This window comes from Pholis gunnellus (assembly GCF_910591455.1).
Source record: "Pholis gunnellus genome assembly, chromosome: 22".
In the NCBI taxonomy this organism is placed as follows: Eukaryota; Metazoa; Chordata; class Actinopteri; order Perciformes; family Pholidae; genus Pholis; species Pholis gunnellus.
The window spans coordinates 9,759,079-9,776,242 of NC_136549.1; the positions used below are offsets into that span (position 1 = coordinate 9,759,079).

The following is a 17,164-nucleotide window of genomic DNA, read 5'->3' on the forward strand; positions in this document are numbered from 1 at the left end:
ATCAAAACACAGCTCCACATCTAATTGTGTCCTTGAGAGCGCCTGTGAGTCTATCGACAACAATCCCACGTGTCGGTCCAATTGTATCGTCCTCCTCCAGATAAACACTGACTACCTTTTGTGTCCACTGAAGATTCAAGGCTTCCCTTCCTCACCCTCAATAAAAGACACAACTATTGCCTCTCACCCGTTTTGGAGTGTCAGTCAGGACATTTTTATTGCTCCATTTCCTTGTGTTTTAGCACATTTTCCAGTCAATCAAAATGATCTAATCACACATCAGGGAAATCATCCTCTTGCTGGATGTATCATCGTGTTTTTCCTTTCCTGACTCTCATTTATCTGTCGTCAAGAAGCCACAGCGTTTTGGTGTCTCAGTGAGGTTTTATTTTTTATTTTTTTGAAGCAATAATACCCTTTTCACCTCCCCACATTCATGCAAATAGTGTAAATACAATTATAACCTAATACGGAAAACACTACTGATTTAGTTTCCACAGACGGAGGCTTCAAACAGGTGACCTATGGCAGCTGGAAGCTTCTTCAACCTTTTAAGTTGTATGTTGTGTGAGCCCATAACCTTGCATCTGTGTGCACGTGTGTTCCATTGGTGGGTGCTGATGTGTCATGGTTTCCTTAGGGTCTGTCCACGTGACTCCAAAATGTCATTTGTGTGTGTTACATGGCTTTGTAAAGGTACGTCTGTGTTGTGCGTGCATGCGTGCGTGTGTGTGTATGCCATCTGACATGCTGCTGTGCCCGGTCTTACTGGTTGGGCTGTTCAGCTAATTAGAATGTCCACCAGCGACTTCTTGTGTATTGGCGTTTGAGTGTGTTTGTCTGGTGTGTTTATATTTAATTGGAATATCCACCAGTGCGCATTTGTGTGTCTGTGTGTGTGTGTGTGTGTTGTTTCTAATTGGAATATCCTCTGGAGTGTGTGGCAGCTGGCTGGCTAACAGAGAGAGCAGAAGAGAGGGAGGAGAGAGACGAGTGAAAGGAATAAACAGGTAATGATGTGACTCGCTGATGGGGCTTTAATGAGGAGAGCTCTACCAAGGGCATAGGTTTTCATTCCGAATGGGCCGAGGGGGGAAAGAGGCAACAATGAAGTTAGCAAGAGGTTCGATGACAACATGACTCCCATTACCATTGAATTTGTCATCAAAATGACCATCAATGCTCTGCCTAATAACTCTTCTAATTCTTATAACTTATCTATTTTTATGCTTGTATAGTGGCTGTACAAGGAGATGTGCGAGGGCTCGGATCTTCAAGGCTTCATCAGCCCCTCCGCCAGCTGTGCTTCAATGCTTCTTTTCAGCTCACCCGCGGTAGAAGGCCGCTCTGTGGGAGCGTTTTAAGCTTTAGCCGTGCCTTTTGACAAAAGGATAAAAATGGGTCCACTTACTAGCTTTTTTCTACCTCACGGTCTCGCACAATGTCTTCACAGTGAAAGCAGCAGGTTAGCAGAGCGCCAGCTTCGGCCCCTAATCAGTGTCCACACAGGATGTGTACAGCCACAGTATTGTGGCGGTAATCAGCGTTTTGACAACGTTCGGAGCCCAAAGTGCAATGTCTTTTAAAAAAAACGGACTAAAATAGACTTGCCCGTGTATAGCGCGAGTGAAACTTGAGCTGTTACACTGCCTGTGTAGACAGCTGGATTGATGGCATAGAGCACATATGTTGGATCAGATACATCCACTGGCTTCTGGTGACCGGCCTTTCACTCTTTCCAAGTCGGCTCTGATTAATTTGGCATTAGCTTCTGGTGTTCTTCGCGGCTGTTTTGAATGGAGTGGAAATCCAGTAACTGTGAGTAACAAGCAGACCAGCTTTAAATATGACATATTTAGTGTCGAGCTCCTTTTATTTTCCACCATTGAGGACACGATCAGGCGTCGACTCGTCTTTCCTTTGGTCAGAGAAAGGCTTTTGATCTTTCTGCGCAGTAGTGAGATCAGCAAAGTAGTCAGAGTGGAACAACATAGAAAGGTGAAGGCTGATAAGGTACAATCTGCACGAATCTATCTATAACGTATAACCGTCCAACATTCCTTCATAGCTTCTGGGTTGAATAAAAAACATATAGTCAGTAACTCAGAGACCCAACTGTCTTGCTATACTCTCTTGGTGTGTGCATATTTAGAATACGCCACGTACTCATCCTCTGTCCCTGCCCACTCACTGTCATTTGATTCTAGCTCCGTCTCATGTACATGAATGTGTTCAATGCATTCTCCGCAACCTCCTCTCATATGCTCCTTGTATTTCTGCTCTCTTCCCGCCTGAACACCCTTCCCCTCATTCCTCTCCATTGCTCATGTGCTGTCCCCCACCACACTCCTCTCCTCTGAATGCTCAACGCGGCTCTGAGTCACAGCGGGCAGAGAACGAGAGGAGGAAGAAACGCAGAGAGAGAGAGAGAGAGAGAGAGAGAGAGAGAGAGAGAGAGAGAGAGAGAGATGAGAACATAAAGGGAAAGTTTCAGCGAGAGACGGGTACAACGCTGGGAGACAGTGAGACACGGAATAAGAATGTGAGAGATAAATCGAGAAAGAGGGCGAGAGAGGGATTCTTAACCATCACCAACGAGGGAAGTATTGTTTTGAAATAGGTCATGCTACCGTGCAGAGGCTGCTGGCTCCGAACAGCTTCTGCCGCACCCTGCAGAAATGGGAAAGGTTGTGTGTGTGTGTGTGTGTGTGTGTGTGCGCTTCCCTCTGCCTCTCTCTGCTTGTTGTAAACCCTAGCCACAGGGCGCATCCTCTCTCCAGCTATCTCTCTCTGTGTCTGCCTCATCATTCCTTTGCCTGACACCATGGACAGACGGCCATCTTTTCTTTCATCTTCGTCCTCTTCCCCTCTCTCTCTCTTTATCTTTACCCCTATTTCTCTCTCCCTGTGAGGCACCTCTCCTGTTCTCCAGATGTCTTAAATATGGTCATATTTGAGGGAGTTTGTTTTTACTGAGTGACAGAGATGAGGTGCACCGTTTAAAGTCTCTGATTAGCCAGAAGTTTCGCTCCTGCCCACCCAAAAGAGAGTCTCTGCTTTAAATTACACATTTTAATGGAAATCTTTTTTTCTTTAATCCTAGACTTGGTCTACATGATTAGGTACTGGGTGAAACGAGGTCTGCGTGCGGTACAGCCTAAACCCAGCTTGGAAACAGACTTCTCTCTTTCTGCAATGTCGTAATAGAAAGCCAGAGCCACGTGTTCTGAACAGTACGCATCCACAGGTTCAGTCTCTCCGCTATTCATACAGACCTCTACACTTTGTGTCTCTCAAGGCCTCCCATTCACGCTATCTCGGTGACACATTCCCCATCTCTCTCTCTCATACACACCCACACACACACACACACACACACACACACACACACACACACACACACACACACACACACACACACACACACAGTGTCGCGGTTCACCGTCCTCAGACAGATTTATGGTTGTGACCCTGGTCCCGGTGGAGAACTAGTGACCGCCCAGATCTTTACCGGGAGTAACCGTCGGTAATCAATCTACATTAATCTGAGGAGGAGGAGAGAGACGGGGCGGCAGAATCCAAACGGCACGGTGAGAAAGACAAAAAAAAAATCAGGCATCTAGAAAGACAAAAAAAAAAAGAGAGATGGAGGGTGAAAGAAAGAAATGGGTGTTAAGCTAAAGAGAAAAGAAAAGGAAGCTGCGGGAGTGAACATACGAGGCAAAACGGTAGCAAAGAGAATGAATCAGAGTGTGGGTGTGCAGAGTGAGAGCAACCTCAACAGCTACTAGCAGACATAGAGAGAGTTAAAGGAGGGTGGGATTTACCCCACCATCCAACGCTAAAGATGGAGGAAGAGAGGCAGGCTGATATTAGAGACAGAGAGAGAGAGAAATGTCGATCAGAAATGAGTCGGAGTAACATTGAAACACAACACAGAGATAAAGAAAGCGGGGTGAAAGGGAGGAGGGAAAACAGAAATGTTCCGAATCGTTTCAGAATTGGACAGATGGCCTAAACTCTGGGGTCATGAGTATATAAATATCACAACTGACTCTCTCTGTCCCACGCCCATACACACACACACAGCTGTCCCAAACACGATGCCTTGTGTCTTGGGAAGACGGAATTGCCGGGTTTATCGTAACGCTCAATTTATTTCCATTTGCACTTTGACTGTCCAGCGGAGGATTCAGCTGCAGCTTATGTCAGCGGAGAGAAAAATCTATAAACATACAGACCTAAACACAACATCCATACTGTTTCATTACAGTAAGTGAGCCTGACACTGTGTGACGAACTGTAGGTTGTTTTCAACAGTCCACATGTCCACATATGAATAGTATGTATTTCAGTGAGAGTAAAAACATATTCTGTAATATGCAAAGAGTCATGGTTAAATAAATGTTAACAGTCGATGACAATTTATTCATCCTGAAGGTGCAAATTGCCCTGAATTAAACCAGGTTGTGCGTTTTCTCTCAGGCAGACCGCTCCAAAATATATGATGAGTTGTAAACTGCACCATCATCCTTTCAATTTCACCATTTGGACAGACATGTTGTGGGAATTAGACAGCATTGCAAGCTGTTTGAAATAACGTTGAGATTGGTTGAATTTGCGTTCCAGTAATCATTGTGGTCCCAAGGTTGCTGGACGTGTTCTACAAAGCCTCTCGTTACATTTACAAGAACGCAGCTTCGGGATGCAACGTCCCCCAATTAGGGTGCAGTTGAAACCAGCGTGAACATGTCTGGGACGTTTTTAGGGAAACGTAGATCCTGTATATCATTCTATGCAACACGCTGTGTGAGGGGAGGGGGGGGAAAAAAAGGGGGAATTTTCGAAGGAGTGAGTTTCCCAATCTTTTGCATGGTTCTGGTGGGATTTGGTTGTTTGGCAGCAAGTGTCAGATACTGACATCAAACGGTGAGATGTTGAAGGATGTGGGGACGCCCAAGGGGGGACCTCATACAGAGACGCTGGCAGTCACACACACAGACTTACACGGCATCTATGCATACACACACACACACATACGCATGCTCTACATTCACAAACACATATTTAAGTAGACATTTGAGTACATTTACATGTACACACACTCAGAAACACCCCTAAAGGGACCAACGGAGACAAGAACAGAGCCGTATATATCAAAGATCTAAACGATTTCCCTTTCGAGGACCCATGCAACAGTCGTCTTCATGAACCTTACATCTCTGTAACAACACTAAAATATCAAACATCCACTATAATGTTGTGTATTCTGTTTGTTATTTTCCTCCTCCACTGCAGCTGTCATTTCTTCATTCCTGCATATGTGAGACTGTAGAGAGACCGACTGCATGACAAAGCAGTACATGCGCTGCAGCTGATAAAATAGTTGTGGTGACAGTCTTTTCTTGTGCCCGTTAACTTTTCAAGATATTCGATTTTTAAATTCTGATTGTTTTAATGGTCTTTTTAAAAGAAGAAGCAGTAAAGTATGTGAAGCAAACGCACTATAATAAGGAAATTATGCAGAATTAAATTGATAAATGAAGCCATAGTAGATGCCCCGATTTAATTAGTGCCGTACTGCTCATCCTGCTGATCCCAAGAGAAATTCAAAGTTTGTTGCCCTTCAAGCTGTTGCTGTGTAGATGCAACAACCTGGCACCCAGTTGCTGGCGATGGTTTCGGAAAAACTTGGCGAGGTGATTTTGGAGCTCTATCAGACTCAAAGCGTCAAATTGCATTCAGGTTTGACTCAGGAAAAACAAAGTATTTTCAACATAGTTATTCCAGTTGGTGCATCCAAATTAACTGAACTTTCATATTGTTGGAGTATTAGGGTTAGGGTTGGATGATTGGAAGGGCCTAGAGCCTTGGGAGTGGGCTCCAGATTGTCTAGGAACTTGGGAAGAGGTGGATCTCATTAATGACCTCACTTCAAATCACATTCATGAGACAATTTGTCTAATTTCAAATGAGATTTTAGAGAAAATGGTGCATTGTTACAAAAATAATTTTCAAACAGCCTAATAGCAGACCACCTCAAGGTCTCACTCTGAAATAACCAGGACCTTCTGATGTAGGATTACAAAAATTAAAGCCCTTCAAAATCTCATTCATGAGACAATTTGTCTAATTGAAGCACAGATTTTAGAGAAAATGGTGCATTGTGCATTTTTTAGTTAGTTAGTAGTTTGTGTGAGAGTACATTGGTTTTGATTCTATCAGTAGCAGTCGTGCAATCCGTGTGTGTGTGTGTGTGTTAGTGTGTGTGTGTGTACTATGGTTTAAATTACTGTAAACAGATGGGCCTCAGTACCACTTGTAGACAAAGACTAATACATCTGGAAAGATGCCAAACCAAGACAGAAAGAGCAAAGACAAATGATTTCCACCGTTTAGTTGCCGGTTGCTGCTATTAATCACTATAACCAACCTAACCTGTCAGAAAGCAGCCTGACCCTGTCTAAACGCTACAGCAAAACAACAAAACGTCGTTTTTGCTGTAGCTGTTGTTTACCACAGGCAACTCATGGAACCGTGAACGACATGGAATCTCTAGTCAAGGAAAGATTGACCTTTGTTGGCTTGTTTCATAGTTTAACAATTAACTCTGCATGTCTCAATCACCAACGCAACCTTTTTTATTTTTCTTCTCACAATTAGCAATAATCAGCAACGTGGCTTCATGAATACAGTATTCCTTTGAAAACGAATATATGTGTCGTTAAGGAAACTTTACTAGGCAACAAGGAGTTGATGACTTTGTGAAGCAAGGAGACATGGTGACGTTTCCTTCACCACGAGGTGGAATTTCAAAACAGGGTTGAATCAGAGGAGTTTGGGGGACTCTCACAAACATGATTAAGAAAAGTATCTTAAATACAGTCATCCAATAATGGCCATGATTTTATTACCTTGATTTACTTGTTTGTTTCACTAGAATTACAATTGCGTAACGCAATGTGCAGAAATTCAACATTTCAACATCTACGACAGAGAAGCAGACATACAGTTACTCCCGTTTTATTTGTTCATGGGGTCGAACCCCCCCCCCCCCCCCCCCCCCCACACCCCCCCCCCCCACACACACACACACACACACACACACACACACACACACACACACACACACACACACACACACACACGATTAGGAAGCTGTCTGCTGACTGATGACGCTCCATGCTGTTCCTTGCTGGGTATTTTAATTGGCTGGAGCTGTGCACAGTGGGGTCAAAGTCACATCAGTTAGTTAAGAGACTGAAAGAGAGAGAGAGCCTAACAGTAGTGATTACCATGAAACCTTCATGCATAACTCTAATAAAATTTGTTTTGACTTGAGACTGCTGGCCGGACCTCATACAGATCTGCAAGTCAATACGGGCTACACTAACACACTGTGGCAGAGCAAACACAGATGTAACATGATCTTATGAAATAACCTGTGCACTCTTTTTTTAAACACACATTACAGACCTTAGGACAGTATGGATTAGATGGAGGAGAAATGTCTCAAAGTGCTGTTTTGTAGAAGATAATGAGGCACTTGTGGCACAGTGACCACGCTTGGGCCCAATTAAGCCGCAGGGACACGAAGCTGAAATATTATGGCAAAGAATCCTGTGTCAGAGATTTAAAAAAAAAAAAAAAAAAAAGTAGTTTTTCATCACAGCACGGTGTTGGAGAAATGCATGTGATGGGCATGTGGAGAAGTGCAACTTGGGGATTTAAGAAGCTCCGAGTGAAAAACATCTTGAGAGAGACTTAAAAAAAATACAAAAGTTTTGTTTCATGCACACGGATTGAAAAAAAAGAAAAACAGCTACTCCTCTCACCATTCATCATTTTTTATGTTTTAGTAAAATAGAGTTTCTAAATTATTCTCATAACTGCCACAGTTGGAGCTTTGAATTGCTCACGTAAATCTTGTCTAGTTTTTTGAACTGAAATATTGTCAGAAGGCAGGCCTTGGTTCTTTAGATTGTTATATTTCCTTCTTCGATATTTATATGGAAGATAAAGATGATACTTTAATTATTGTATACTTCCAAGGATTCAAAAAAGAAAGTCCTAATTCATCACTTTGATAATAGTTAATTGTGATTTTCCCCTGCAAGTAATGTCGTTTGATGCAATTCCACTTTTGTTGTAGAACACTTTGAAGTGGTGAAAATCTGGAATAAATAAATAAATCCTAAATCCTTCACAGTCAGAAGCGGTGAGAACTGGAATGGTCATGCTCCCATTTTTTTAATAAATAAACAAATCAAAATAAAATCTCCTCAGCCTCCCATGGCTCAGGTGATTAACATGCTGAGTGGTTCCATGCTATGCGTGAACAGAAACAGGAGGTGGGAGTTCGACACACACACACACACAGACAAGAGTTTTTTTTACACTAAATGGCAATAAGAAGTTAGTTTAGGACCCCCAGGCTGCCTGTGAAGTCACTTTGCCTGTTTGAAGGTTCGCTTAGGTCAGGCACCTACCAAGTGCACCTAAACTCATTATCAGCGTGCGCAGACGGAAGCACGTTAAATGAACGAGGAAAAACACAAAACAATAGGGAGACAGAGAAATAAAGTTAGTAAGACGATGAGTTCAAATAAGAAAGAGTTTCAAAAGAGCAGATATGGAGAAGGATGTTAAAAAGGAAGGGAGGGGAAAGGAGAATATTTCAGAGAGAGAGATGCAGGGTAGTTTGGGGTCCAGTGTAGAGTGCCAACCACTCTCTGAGATAGTCAGGGCAGAGAAGAGGGGATGACAAGTCAAGGATGGAGCGACTGAAAGATGCAAGATGTCTTCGGGAATTAAATGTGCCGTGCACAATGCTTTCTCATCCCTCTATATTTTTCTTATCCCCTCTCTCTCTCTCTCTCTCTCTCTTTTTTCTTCCTTCTTCTCTCCGTCCCTTCACTGACTCGGGACATGAAAGAAAGCAGCCAGCAGTCATTTATTTCAAATGTGGGCTGGCAGACAGAAAGGAGAGCGGAGTGACGTCTGGCGAGGGATCTCATCGACTCCAGAGAGTTAACCACAAGTTCAACTTAATCCAAATGCACAGCTCTTCGGTGGAACAGTGCCCAAGTGAAGGGCATATGTCTCTCCACTATGAAACCTCCTTTTTACTTAAGAGCCAATCAATCACCTTCCTCCAATCAATCATAAGTTGTAAGACTCTGGCGTACAAGACCTGTCCCTGTCTAGTCACCTGGATATCAGTACAAAGTATGTATGTGAAAGACGGTTTCAGAGGCTGCAGATATTCCTTTTTTTTTTTTTAATCAACAATTAACTACTTCCGCAGGTGATTAATGCCAAGAATACTTCAAAAATGCCCCACTGTGCACAGTAATTGCCAAGTGACAACAGGCAACCACTTGGCAGCACACAACAAGCATCAGTGAAGTTTGTGGCACTGTTAATTTGAACATGTGTAAGCTTCCTTTCAAGTGTCTTGTGGGACAACTCTCCATTGTATCACAAACAACATGCCCATGGCAATAAGTGCTCATCAGAACAGTCTCTGTCCATCTGTCGTCACCATTCCTGATTGTTGACAGGAAGTGGAACTTTTCCTGCTTCCTTTCTTAATTCCGTTTGTTTATTCTCTGTCCCACTTAGCCATGATGTCTCTCTCTCGCTCTCTCGCTCTCTCTCTCTCTCTCATATATATATATTTGTGTAACAGCACGCTCGTCTGTGCTTGCGCATGCAACTAGTCAGACTGCTTGTAGTGCATTTTGCTGCATCGTGTCTTAATCAATACATTGCCTACAAGGGGGCTTCAAAAGCAGTGATTAAATGACATCGTTTCACCAAAAACTCCACATCTTAATGCCATTCTCCCATTTATTCAACATCCGTTCAAGGTCTAAACTTAATTTGTGCATTATGTCATACATCTCTCCTGCTTGTGTGTATCAGTGAGCGGAAATTGCGGAGTCTGCCGAAGACGGGCCTAATTGAGTTAATTGGCTGCTGGTAGTGTAGCGTTCATGAGCTGCACTTTCTATTTCACGGTGCCATTTATACAGTACGGCCAACCGACCCAGAATAGCCTTCAACGTTAGCTGTCAAGCCCCGGCTCTCAGCTGTGAAGAGAAGACTGCGCTCTCTACTCTTAACTATCAAGCCGCCTGTCTCTTAGGATCAGCCGCGTCTCCCAGGAATTACATTCTTTTACAGCTCTTCGGTATTAGCCATTTGAATTAAGTGGCAATGTTAGCTGCCAGAGCAGATGCCACTCATCGTGCCATTCCCAGAAATGTATTGACCGCAGGCCTATAAGTCCTGCTTTTCCCCGTGCTGCCACATCTACAATACGTGACCCCTCACATCCACCTCCAGGCAGAAACAAGAAATGTGGTAAAGGACTTAAAAACTCTAACATAACACATCTGTTGGAGTGAGCAGGACTCACCCTGTTGGAAAACCCCCGCTTTCATCCGCAGGTTAATCAGACGCACGGTCACGTATAGACTCTGGTCTATCATATCTAAAAAGATAACACACCAAGTATAACTGGTTTTGGCATTCAGTAGCTCAGAGGTGATGCGCAATTGAGCAGTCAAAGAGTTCCAACAGATGTGCTGACCGAATAAGCTTGCACCTCACTGACACCTGAATACATCTCAGCCTGCTCCACCTTGTGTGGGATCATCAAAGTGGCCTCAACTATGCTTTATGCGCCGTGGCTCCATCAAGATCCAGACCGAAAGAAAAGTCCTTCACAAACCCAATCTGATCACGGACATTCAGCCGTGTGTGGCCCACTGGGTCTGAGAGGGGGCCAACAATCTGTTGTGATCAGCGTGAAACACAAGTATGCTGATAATGAAATGGAACCTGAACATTATGTTTTGCAAAGGCAGCTATAGGTGAGGTTGTACACTAAACACATATAATTGTGATGAGTTCTGGGCTGAACAGTCCTTTTAAGCACTAATTGAAAAATAACAAGGCGTCCCGTAGACAAAAATCCGTAGCTGAGCCGTTTTTTTCATCAACACAAAATGAAATGAGTGCCCTACAGAGGGCAATAAAACCCCAGCGCTGCTAGGTCGACTTGGGCAATATTACTTCCTGACACTGGCCAGGAATTTAGCAAAAAGCATCACTTTCCTCAACCTCAGGACTTAACGTAAGCCCAACACTATGCTCCGTATGTGTCCACAGAATGTACATTCTTCTCTTCATCCTCGTCTCTTTTCTCCCCAGGTGTTTATTAAAGCACGTCAGCCATCACTCTACCCCTCTGTTCCTCTTTTGTGAATCTCTTCCCATCACGGACCAGAGACTCTCCGCCTGCAAATGTTTTTTTAAACCTAAAGGGAATAAATTGCATGCAGCCATCTGTAGCTAAGCGTCTACTTTCGTGTGTGACTTTTGTTGAAAGCGCTCTTCCAATGCGAGCGTTTTTAGCCGATATCAGCTGAAGACGGCAAGGTGGAGGAGGACGGTGTCGGTCTTCAGTTGGGGGGGCGTGTATGTGTGCCTTTGTGTAAATACTAGCTGGAAGCCACGACATCGGTCCCAAGGCTAGATGTAATGGAAGTGTTTTGATAAGAGCAAGTTCACAGCTTCAGGGAATCTCTGTTTCCCTGTCATTTTCTCTGTTATTCTTCCCTTTTCTTTCTCTGGGTTATTCCATTCTCACTCTCTCTTTCATCGACTCTCTTTAAACCTTTTTTTTCCTTTCTATCTCAGTTTCACTCCTGTCTCTCTGTTACTGAAAGCGCTCCATCTGTTCCGTCCTGTTACAGCCACTCACTGATCCCTGTATCAGTACAAGTCAATTGAGTGTAATTTGTTGGCAGGAAACGTAGAAAACAAACAACATGGCGGAGTACCAAGACATCCATAAAGTGATGCCTTGCATCTCTCTCGTGATCTTTCTTTGCCCCTTGTTTAATTGGTGATCCGTCTCAAACAACTGCAAAATCCAGTCCTGTGTCAGTGTGTTGTTTTGTGTGTCTCCTGTGGTTGAGGTAAAAGTCAGCAGCGGAGCGTAAACTTCCATCAGAGCCTGCAGGGGAGCTGCAGGCAGAGCTCCCCGGGCCAACCCACTATGTGATGCTACCATAGGAAAGTCATGAAGGGAGGAAGAAAGTGTGATTCGCTGTCGCTCTCTCGCTCTCTCTCTGTGTCTCTGTCTCTGTATCTATCTATCTATGTCAATCTACACCTTTGTTCCTCTTTATTTCTGAACACAAATTTTAGATTGAGACTATGAGGATGAGAACATCTAATGTCGATGGTCAGCTTCAGGGTTCGGGGAATGCTCTTTGTTCTAATTAGTAAAGGAATATCCGTAATCATGACATTTGTTGAATGATTAAATTCCATTTGCCAATGAGCTCTTTTTTGAGGTCTGAGTTATTAAGCGGTCTGTTCAGGTTTGGCTGAGAAATTAGAGACCTTTGACTGAAGCATGTGTTACTGCCGGCATCATTTTCCAGTATTCTCTGCTTCATTTGCAGAACATAATAGGTCTGGTCAAACACAATCATACCAGGGCGGCTCATGGCCGTTTCTTCTGATTGAGAATACTGAAGTCATGCTCTCTTTATTTTTTCTTGTGTCCATTTCCAATTTTTCACAAATGGCATAATGTGTTCGCAAAAATAAAACTTATTCTGAGGGCATATTTACACCATTTACAGGCTACAATCAATTTTTGAATTAAATGCCCAAATAAAAAAAATGAGAGCTAAGTGAACCCTGACTGATGTTTTGTCCCCACGGCGTCTTGGTCTCTCTATTATTTAGTGCGCCAGGAATGCTCGCACCTAACGTTTCTATGGTTGCAGCTATCGAGTTTGTATTTGATGCCTGTATGTATGTATGTATGTATGTATGTATGTATGTATGTATGTATCCACGTGTGCATGTAGGTACCATGTGTGTCTTTCAGTGATGAATGATTCATGACGTGGTTACGCAACGTTTTATTGAGTTCATCCTTATCGTTGAAGAACGGTGGTGGATCAAACGTTACGCTAAGCAAGACCCCGACGCCACCACTACTGTGATTTAAAGAGACCGTCTGTGCAGGTTGTGCAGCCGCTGCAGTGCATTTGTACTTTCTCTCCTGCTCTCTTACTCACGAGTCCCTCTCATCCGGTTCTTCCTTCTCCCTCCATGCCTCTCTGTTACCTCTCCTTCCTGGCTTTGTCCCTCCATTTATAAAAAAAAAAAAAAATGTTTCCCCCATAAATCCATCCATCCATCTCACCCCCTCCCCTTTTTCTGTCTTGTCTCCCTCAATATTCGCAGACAGTGCTCGCCCGATGAGCTCCATGTCGTGAGGGCTTGTCAGCTGTGTCAGGTCTCTCCTCCTCCAAACTACTCTCTGAAACTCACTAAGGACCCGAGGACTAGTGCTCAGTCCTCCGCAGTCTGCTTCGCTGTCTTCCTGTTTCATAATAACTGCCCTCCAACTTACTTGGCAGACTTGTATGTGGCCATAGTCCTAATTTAGTAGGGTTTATGTAACAATTTCTGCCTATAGTACATGTCGTCATACCTCCCCTTCAGTCCGCCGCCTGTACCCTTTCACCGGAGACATGTAGTCGACTATACAGGGCGACGTGTGCCTGTTTCAGCCTGCCAAAATAAACGCTAAGAATCATTTCACGTTCTTACACAAAGAGCCAAGCTCTGCAGCGCACAGGCAATTAAGCAGCTTTATTAGTGCCATTGTTTCACACATCATTTGCAATACCGGCCTGTGTGTCACTGCAGGTGTCACTACACAAATGCTCTGCTAATTCTGCCCGTGTTAGACCGTCCTCTCCTACCGGTCTTCCCCCCTCTTATCTGTCCTCCTCCTCTTTCCCTCACCAGGTCGGACGATGTCGTCGGACAATTACACAGGCTATCTCTTGACAACTTGAAATGTGATAAATGACTCTCGCGCCGTCCCCTCTGTGTGTCTCTCTCTCGCCTCCTAGATGTACATCCAAACTACCACCCTGACCATCTCTCTCAGCCTGTCTGCCTCTGTGTCTCTGGGGATGCTCTACATGCCCAAGGTCTACGTCATCCTCTTCCACCCCGAGCAGAACGTACCCAAACGAAAGCGCAGCTTCAAGGTGAGACCCTCTGTGAGTCTTGCATACTACATTTTCTGAATATTTTCCATATCTCAACGGGTTTGAGTTCATATTTTGACCGATTATTAAATTGTATTCCTGCTGATGATATGAGGATAATACATTTAACGATGCACTAAGTAGAACTACATTGAACTACGGAGTAGGGCTGCAACAACTAAATCGATTCAATGAAATAGAATTGATCATAACAAATATTTGGCAACAAATGTGGTCGTTGAGTTGGGTCTATGTTATGATGCAAGACACACACTGTGGCAACGTCTCCGTTGGGGCAGTATTCCAGCCAATGCCGCGGCCTTTAAAGCTCACGTTATGAATTAAAGGAAATGACGCCGTCTCCGTCATCTTCGGACGTCTCTAGAGTAACCATTTGAAAAGTGTCGGAGGCAGAGATTAATTAAGGAGATGAGTAAATCCACGATTACAGGTTCTAATAAAAATAAAAGTACCTGACAAAAATACTGTCTGTCTGTTTGTGTGTGTATGTAGCCAGGGGCCCGGGTCCCGATGAAGCTATTTAAGAACTAATGCTTGATTAAGGCATTGTACACGTTTTTTCTTTTGATAAAAAGATGAAAAAAAAACACTTTTTATCAGATTTAATAATCGATTAATCAAAGTAACAATCGACGGCTTAATCGACTCATCAAAGTAGTTGTTTTGTTGCAGCCCTACTAAAGAGGGGAACCCGATCTTGTACCGCACAAATAGTCTTAATTGCCAATGAATGGATTTCTGAATGTGAATGCATGATGATACAGGCAATTGTGACAGCTGCCACCATGTCGGGGAAACTGAGCCAGAAGGGGGACCGGCCCAACGGAGAGGTGAAGACTGAGCTGTGTGAGAGCATGGAGACCAACAGTGAGTAAGAGAACACCAGAGTTTTATAACTATACATATAACAAACTATATCGTCCCGTCCATTTTTATGACAGAAATCCACATAATGCTAAAGCATACACGCACACACAATGACACACATACACATAGACAGCTTAAAACTGGATTCTAGTGAACAGGAAAAGAGTTGATCTCATACTACCAACAAGTGGGTAGTACATCATATGTTCTCCTGAGTTGCATGCCATGACGGAGTAGCACAATACAAACAAACGCTATTTTACCTTGTGTACATGTATGCTTGCATGTGCAGATTGCATGAGGATTTTTAGTTTGGCTTCGATCAAGTCGAAGTTTAATTTCGGTTTGAAAATTCATTTCACGCCTGACTTTTTTTTTGGCGTGGCAAAACAGCTGCAACGGTGACAGTTTTTAAATAGCGCGGCGTGTCTTCTCTCGAGCTCTGACGGTGAAGCGCTGTCACATTCACGTCAAAGCTCTTGTTTTTGCGTTCGGGGCCGGTTCTGCTTCGTCAGCGATCCGCGGATTGGAATGACAGGAGAGCGTGCGAATGCGCACGCGTGCCCTTAGTGCATGCGCATGCATGATTGGCTGCTAGTTTGCATGCGTGCACGCATGCTCTAGTATGAGTATCCATCAGTCTGGTGTGTCCTTTGGTGTGTGTTTGTGTATTTATCTCTGTAGTTCTGTGTGTAAGTGGTGTTTGTACACCCATCTCCATCTATAATCTCATTAACACATGTACGTCTCAGCCTTGCTGTGCATGTCTTTCTGTGCAGCCCATGAATACGGCATGTTGGGTAATATGTTTCTGACCTGTGTCTTGATTAGCACCAGTGAAGGAAGCGGGTCTCTCCTCACATACTTCCCTTTACAAACAATTAAATTGCAATTGAATAAGTTCCATATGGTCCAATGTGGTCACAATTCATGTAGTTCAACAGTGATGAGCAGAAAGCAAGTTCAGGATTCTCTACTTTTTTAAGCACCTGACATTTTTCTTAAATGTGCTCTTTGGAAAATCTCAACAAAAAGCTACGGGCATTTTTCAAGTCTGCGTGCACTAACACGCATTTCTTTGATAAATGTATTTATTTATTTTTTCTTCAAGGACGTTTTTTTTTTTTCCATTATTCCAGCAGTGTGATGGCAAAGCACAAATGAAAGAGAAAAGTATGAAAGCATCAGAGTATAACCATGGCGCAGTTAGAGGCCTGACGTTGCTGCAAAAACATTGACATTTACCACGGAACGCCTGAGGGGACACAAGACATAATGGGTTTGACAAAAAGCTCCAACTACTCAGGTGGACTGTGGATGTGACACTGTTACGTGACCATCGTGACAAAAATCTGCTCTCAACTGCTCTTTCTTATGTTCCTTTTCCCCTTCCATACCTCCATTCGGTCCCTTCTCCTTCATTCTCCCCTCCTCTTCCTCATTGTTCTTGACCTCATCTTCGCCCCAATTTTGTGATCATCTTCCTTCCTACCTTTTCCATCGTCCACCCTTTTTCGCACTCACGCAGCTTCATCAACTAAGACGACGTATGTCAGCTACAGCAATCATGCCATTTGAAGGGACCACAGAGGAGGAAGAAAGGGACCGGACAGGAGAGGGAGGCGGCGTCTTGGGGGGCGGTGCCAAGCGAAAGAAGGAGCCGCCGTTCTCAGCCGATTGGTAGAAGAACTCGCGGACGGACCGAGCGCCCAATGGAATCCAAGCATGAGACATTTTGTATTGTTCAGCATCAAACCACAGAGAGGTGGGACCACATCAACAGCCAGTCAGTGTGCCTGCTTTCCCGCTGCTCACACCTCATTGGTCCTACCATGAACTTACCCGTTTAAAAAAAAAAAAAAAAAAAAGAGACAACCTGAAAGAAAAAAAAGACATACCATAGGACACTTTGGTGGACAGAGTAACTATTAAAATCTACACACACAAAACAAAAAAATAATAAAAATGAAAAGGAAAAAAAAATGATTCAACTCAGAAACCATGTAGACATTATATCTAAAAGGGCAAATGTGGGGCTGGGAAAGAGATTTAACAAGATTACGTTTTAAAAGATATTTAAAAAGAGAAATGAGAAAATCTACGAGACTCGAACATGTTTGTTGTTATTCTCTACTTGTGAGTATTTTTGTGGTTGTGACGATTTTTTCATTCTTGTCTCA

At 43.6% G+C, this 17,164-nt stretch overlaps 1 protein-coding gene across 1 annotated transcript in view; it reads left to right on the plus strand.

The window, feature by feature from the left end:
- Positions 1-16,562, plus strand: part of grm8a (glutamate receptor, metabotropic 8a) — a gene marked incomplete at both ends in the record, with an annotated part of 181,082 nt that extends 164,520 nt beyond the window's left edge. The window contains 3 exons of the mRNA XM_079184052.1: positions 13,956-14,096; positions 14,882-14,984; positions 16,513-16,562. Of these exons, the coding sequence (XP_079040178.1) occupies positions 13,956-14,096; positions 14,882-14,984; positions 16,513-16,562 (294 nt within the window). The remainder of the gene's footprint in view (positions 1-13,955; positions 14,097-14,881; positions 14,985-16,512) is intronic.
- Positions 16,563-17,164: the final 602 nt, after the last annotated feature.